The sequence below is a fragment of the Mandrillus leucophaeus genome, unplaced genomic scaffold, assembly GCF_000951045.1.
Source record: "Mandrillus leucophaeus isolate KB7577 unplaced genomic scaffold, Mleu.le_1.0 Scaffold510, whole genome shotgun sequence".
Taxonomy (NCBI): Eukaryota; Metazoa; Chordata; class Mammalia; order Primates; family Cercopithecidae; genus Mandrillus; species Mandrillus leucophaeus.
In genome coordinates this window covers 92,425-98,269 of record NW_012105476.1, presented here as the reverse complement: position 1 = coordinate 98,269, position 5,845 = coordinate 92,425, and the positions used below count along the sequence as shown (strand labels likewise).

General features: G+C 56.1%; 1 protein-coding gene across 1 annotated transcript in view; it reads right to left on the bottom strand.

Moving 5' to 3' along the window:
• Positions 1–1,876: 1,876 nt before the first annotated feature.
• Positions 1,877–5,845, bottom strand: part of DTYMK (deoxythymidylate kinase (thymidylate kinase)) — a gene marked incomplete at its 5' end in the record, with an annotated part of 12,269 nt that continues 8,300 nt past the window's right edge. The window contains 2 exons of the mRNA XM_011996398.1: positions 1,877–2,361; positions 4,602–4,799. Coding sequence (XP_011851788.1) covers positions 2,251–2,361; positions 4,602–4,799 — 309 coding nt within the window. The remainder of the gene's footprint in view (positions 2,362–4,601; positions 4,800–5,845) is intronic.

The window sequence follows — 5,845 nt, the reverse complement described above, 5'->3', positions numbered from 1 at the left end:
CCTTGTGTCTATTTTTTCCTCAAGTTATAATTGTGATTTCCAGAAAAAAACCAAGTGAATGTTTCAGCCCATAGCATCACGTAAAGGATGTGGCTGCCTGCGTGGTGGGCTGTGGGAGCCTGAGCAGGTACGTCCCCAGCCCTGGCAGGCGGCCTGTCCTGCCTGTAGCCTGGCTGGCTGTGAGCCATGACATCCGCCCTCTCATACAACCCTAGAAGGAAAAAGTGCAAGGAAACTAGGATTTTAGGAAAGTAAAATGGTTCCCATTCTTCAACAGGAGGAAGTTGCAGAAAGTGCCCTGAGTTGTAGGTTTGGCTCAATTTGAATCACAGCAAAGCCTTCCCCAAGCAAGTAGTGACTGGCCTGGCCTGTGGGAGGGCCATGTCTGGGGCACAGCAGGGGGCTTAGTGAGGACATCGCTCCCTCTGGCCAATGCGTCCCTGTGGGCAGTCCTGGTATAGGTGCGAAGGGCCCAAAGCCAGACAGGAGGGGGCACTGCTGGGGCCCTGGTGAGCTGGCTGAGGACTTGCAGCCTCTCAGATGCTCTTACTCGCTTCCTGTGGCTGCCCTAGAAGATGACCACATTCAGTGCCTGAAACAGCACAGCCTCTTCCAGACCTGGAGGGCAGACAGCCACCTCGTGCTGTGGGCAGGGCTGCTCCTCTAGGGGAGAACATTGCTGTGTCTTTTCTAGCTCCTGGACGCCAGAAACTGCTTGGCTCATGGCGCTTTCTTCCAACCTCACAGCCAGCAACATGGCATCTCTCCAGCTTCTGTTGCTGGCATCTCACTTCCTGACTCGAACGGCCTGCCTCCCTGTTAGGCGGACCCCTGTGATGGGCCAGGCATGGTGGCACCAGCCTGTAATCCCAGCACTTTGGGAGGCTAAGGGGGGAGGATCACTTGAGCCCAGGAAAGAGAGGCTAGTGAGTCAAGGCTGCACCACTGCACTCCAGCCTGGGCGACAGAGCCAGACCTCGTCTTAAGACAACAAAAAAAGGCCCCTGTGATGACACTGGGCCCACCTGGATAGTCCAGAAAGGTCTTCCATCTGAAGGTTCCTCACCCAGGCCCATCCCACAGCCCCTGGCAATGCTTACCCAAGTGAAATCCTTTTGTTTTGCCTGGATTTGTCTCTTGGCCACAAAAGGGTACTGAGACCCACAGCTGCTGCCCCCACAGATGGGGGACCCTGCCTGCCTTCCACTCCAGCACACTGTATGCTGCTCTCTACCCAAAAAGTGCTCTGTGGGACAGATTCTACCAGGAGTGTCAAATCATCCAAGTGTCACTTAAAAGGGAATGCAATGGGCCAGGCACGGTGGCTCATGCCTGTACTCCCAGCACTTTGGGAGGCCGAGGCAGGTGGATCACTTGAGCCCAGGAGTTTGAGATGAGCCTGGCTGGCAACATAGCAAAATCCTGTCTACAAAAAATAAAAAAATTAGCCAGGCATGGTGAAGGCCTGTAGGCCTACCTACTCAGGAGGCTGAAGTGGGAGGATCACCTGAGCCCAGCAGGTCTGCAGAAGGCTGCAGTGAGCCACGATCGTGCCACTGCACTCCAGCCTGGGTGACAGTGAGACCCTGTTTCCAAAAAAAGTAAAAAGGGATAGGATGAAAAGTTAAGCTCCAGGGTTGCAATGAAAATAGCAGAGTTAACTTCGGTGAGTTCAGGATGTAAGCTGTGATGACACTCGGATGTAGCCTGGCTGGAGCCCAGGGCATGGCTGCAACCGTTCAGACCCACAGTGGGACTCCCTCAACTAGGCAGGAACTAAGGTCCAGAAAGGCCCTACTGGGCCCAATGAAGGCGCTTCTCTCCCATTCAAAGCCAGCTCTCTCCTCAGTCTAAGAAAAGTGAAGCGTTCCACAAACAATTTTCAGGTCAATTTTTACTAGTGTCTAGAAGACATTTAGGAGAATTCCAACTGATTACCGTTTACAGTGATCACAATGAAACTACTCAGAGTTATCACTGAACTTCAGTAAAAAAAACAACAGAGTACCATCAGGACACTGATGGCAGCGAGAGGGCAGGAGACTGCTCCATCACTCTGCTCATGTCTATACTGCCAAGGTCCCCACCACACCCCCGCCCGGGGCAGAAGAGGCAGCCTGCAGATCTCTGCTGCCGGGAAAGAGCTCCTGAAGTCGTGGGATCTGGATACCGCTGGAGACGGGGCCTTCCGCGGGTCTCCCACCTCTCGAGGGACTACAGGGAGAGGCGTCTCCAGTGGGCAGCCTCGGGTCACTTCCACAGCTCCCCCAGTGGCTTCTCTGTGGCAGTGCGGATGGCGTCCTCAGAGAGCGCACAGATGTCCTCGTGGACAGCTTCAATGCTTTTGGAAGCATCCACCATCTGTTCCCACCGGGGTTTCGGGAGAAAGAGGCTCATCAGCACGTTCCAGGCTGGGCACGGGAGCCCACACCTGTAATCCCAGCACTTTGGGAGGCCCACGAGGGAGGACTGCTTGTACCCAGGAGTTCAAGACCAGCCTGGGCTACACAGGGACACCCAACCTCTGCAAAAAAATTGGCACCACTGTACTCCAGTCTGGGTGACGCAGTAAGACCCTGTCTCAAAACAACACCATGTTTCATTCTGTCCTCTGTGCTCGTGCGGCTTTCACACAGGCCAGGCTCTGGAAGGCCAACCTGAACCTCCTGGCAGTGTGGTGACCTCCGGGATACCCCACACCTCTCTGAACCTCAACCTTGATAGTGCCCACGGTACAAAGCCACCCGGCATTCCTGCCACAGCCCTGATGCAGGAGAAACATGACGTGCCAACTGCCCACTCCTGCTCTCAGCCGACCTGAGCCTCCTTGTGACCCCAACCCCGATGAGTGCCCACTTGCAGGAGTGAGGCATAGCCCTCAGCACAGCCAGGCCCACCCAGCCCACCAGGTCGAGGCGACTGTCCCTCCAGCTCGCAAGCAGTGAGTGGGAAGCACAGAGGGCAGACCCTGCCCTGCCCATGCTCCTGGGCACTGCCTAGAACGTAAGGAAGTTCCACAGCAGCCAGACAGGACCGATGCAACACTGGGCCTGACCCGTCCCTGAGGGGAAGATGAATTTGGTTCTAACAGCTGTGCCGCACAATGGCGTGAATGGTGCGAGGAACGTGGGGAGGGCATGAGCACGCGGGACGGCCTTCTCTCCACCAGAAGGAAAGCAGTGAGAGGAACTCAGAAGCACTGGAGTCTCAACGGCATCCCGGCTTCTGCTGTCAGGTGGCGCAGGACCCTTCTCAAGCTTCTTGAGAGATTTCCGGGATACCCCACACCTCTCTGAACCTCAACCTCAACAGCAAATTCTAGAAAATCTGCCAGAAGCGTAGAAGGCACTCGGAAGAGTCTAACCATTTCATGAGGTGTGACTGTGATGGAAGGAGAGTGACTCCCTGCACAAAAGCCACCTTCCCAGATGCCACTCACCGGCCACTGTGCAGCCACACAGCTGTCGCCCAGAACCACCCAAGATGAGCCTCTCCGGGCAGCTGACTGCCAGAGGGAATGCCGCACGGCCAGAAAAGGGTGCTGCTATCCCGCCTGTGTTCCGGGAAACGAAAAGCTGTGACCAGCATCATCTGCAGGCACAGCCGGTCAGGCTGGGGCAGGCCCTCGAGCACTGCTGTGTGGAGCTCAAGGGACAGAAGCTCTGTGGGCCGTGGCCACAACGACAGTGCTGGCGCCGGACGTGCCAGAAGCTGTGGCCGCTGTCTGGAAAGAGGCCACGTGGGCAGTGGTGGGCACAGGCGACTGGAGCCTGGGGGAGAGGTGGGGGCTGCGGTTGGGAGGAGCAGAGGCGTGCCTGCGTGTCCACTGGGAGGGGAGAGTCCAGCGTCCTGGGAGTAGACAGAGTAGAGCCAGACCTGGGACTGCTGAGACTGAAGGAGGCAGGGCTGAAGGGAAAGCCAGCACACGGCACCCTCCTGAACTCAGCCAGGTGTGGCCGCAGCGCCCACGCCCAGCGGGAGGCCCGCACCAGAGGACACAGTGGCAGGAACAGCCTGGCGCTCATGTCTGAAGAGGGGCTGAGGCTGTGGAGGATTGCGCAGATTCTCACCTGACCCACCAGACAAAGCGCCAAATGTCAACATTTAGCAAAACTCACCGGATTAGAATTTGCTGGCACTGGCCGGGTGCAGTGGTTCCCACCTATAAACCCAGTACTTTGGGAGGCCGAGACGTACAGATCGCCTGAGGTCAGGAGTTGGAGACCAGCCTGACCAACGTGGAGAAACCCTGTCTCTACAAAAATGCAAAAAAAGTTAGCCAGGCATGATGACAGGTGCCTGTAATCCCAGCTACTCGGGAGGCTGAGGCAGGAGAATCACCTGAACCCAGGAAGTGGAGGTTGCAGTGAGCCGAGATGGCGCCACTGCACCCCAGCCTGGGCGACAGAGCAAGACTCTGTCTCAAAAAAAAAGAATTTGCTGGCACTGAGAACCCCTGAACGACTACTCCTGGGGCTCCGCATCTGGGAAGACCAGACAGAACGGCAGCAGCTCTGCTGGTGCGCCTGTGCCAGTCACCACAGGGTGTAATCCTGAGCCACTGCTCGACGGTTCCTACTGTGCAGTTCTGGGATTCTCACCTTCCAGTTCAAAGTCGTGTCTCTCATGAGCTGGTAGAAACACCGGAGGGCCCGCTCCTGGAAAGCCCTGTTCTCGTAGCGCTCATGGCCATACGCTCCCCGCTTGGCAGCATCTGCCAACTGTAACTGGAGGAACAGGACCAGGTCGGGTTTGGGAAGGCCCACGTCTGGCTGTTTACACCAATCTAGGGAAAAATTCTGCCAACAAAGAACCCAACAGTTAAAGCTTAGTGTGGTCTAGGTTTTTGTTTCAAAAGTCATAAAAACGGGAAAAAATTTGGGGACATTTGGTGAGGCACCAAGACGTGAGACTGTTTATATGGTGGCTCGTGTTTAATTTTTAAAACCTCAAATTAAAGGTTTTGCTTTCTCCAATGTCACCTTCTCGTTTTTCCTTTGTAAACAGACAAGTGGACAGAAACGTAGGCAGGTAGAATGGCTCCCGGTCCCCGCCACCCACAGCCCAGGCCCCACGGAGGCCCTCCCAGCGCAGCTACAGGCCCGGTGGCCAGGAGGAAACAGCCTATGTACAGAGCCCCTGGAGACCCCCGGCCTAGGACGCCTACCGCAAAGAGCAGCTGGGTCCGGACACAGGCACGGGGTCCTTGGCAGTGTCCTTTCTGCCATACACAGGCCAGGGTCTCATCCCCCATGGAAGAGCAGGAAGGAGACAAACTCCTAGAGCCTGCTGTGTGCCAGCCCTGTGCCAGCCTAGCCTCCCCCACTGGCCCTCCTTGCCAGGGCTGTGCAAACACCCTCTGTCCCTCCCTTACTCATCCCATCTCCCTCCAAATGCTGTCCTGTTTCCGGAGGAAAGGTAGGACTGGAAAGGCTGTGACTCCAGGTCACACATCACACAACAGCACCATGAGCTGAGGGAAGGCGTCTACCAGCACCTCCCACAGGGCCTGCGGCTGTCAGTCGATCCGCACAGCAGGAAGAAGCAAAGGAATCATGAGTCTTGTTCTCCTTATTATACAACTTAATACTTCAGAGGGGAAGGACTCAAGCTAACACATGAGAAATGGCAGAATTAAAAAGTGAGGGCGTGGCCAGGCACGGTGGCTCACACCTGTAATCCCAGCACTTTGGGAGGCTGATGCGGGCAGATCGCAAGGTCAGGAGATCAAGACCATCCTGGCTAACACGGTGAAACCCTGTCTCTACTAAAAATACAAAAAATTAGCCAGGCTTGGTGACGGGCGCCTGTAGTCCCAGCTATTCGGGAGGCTGAGATAGGAGCC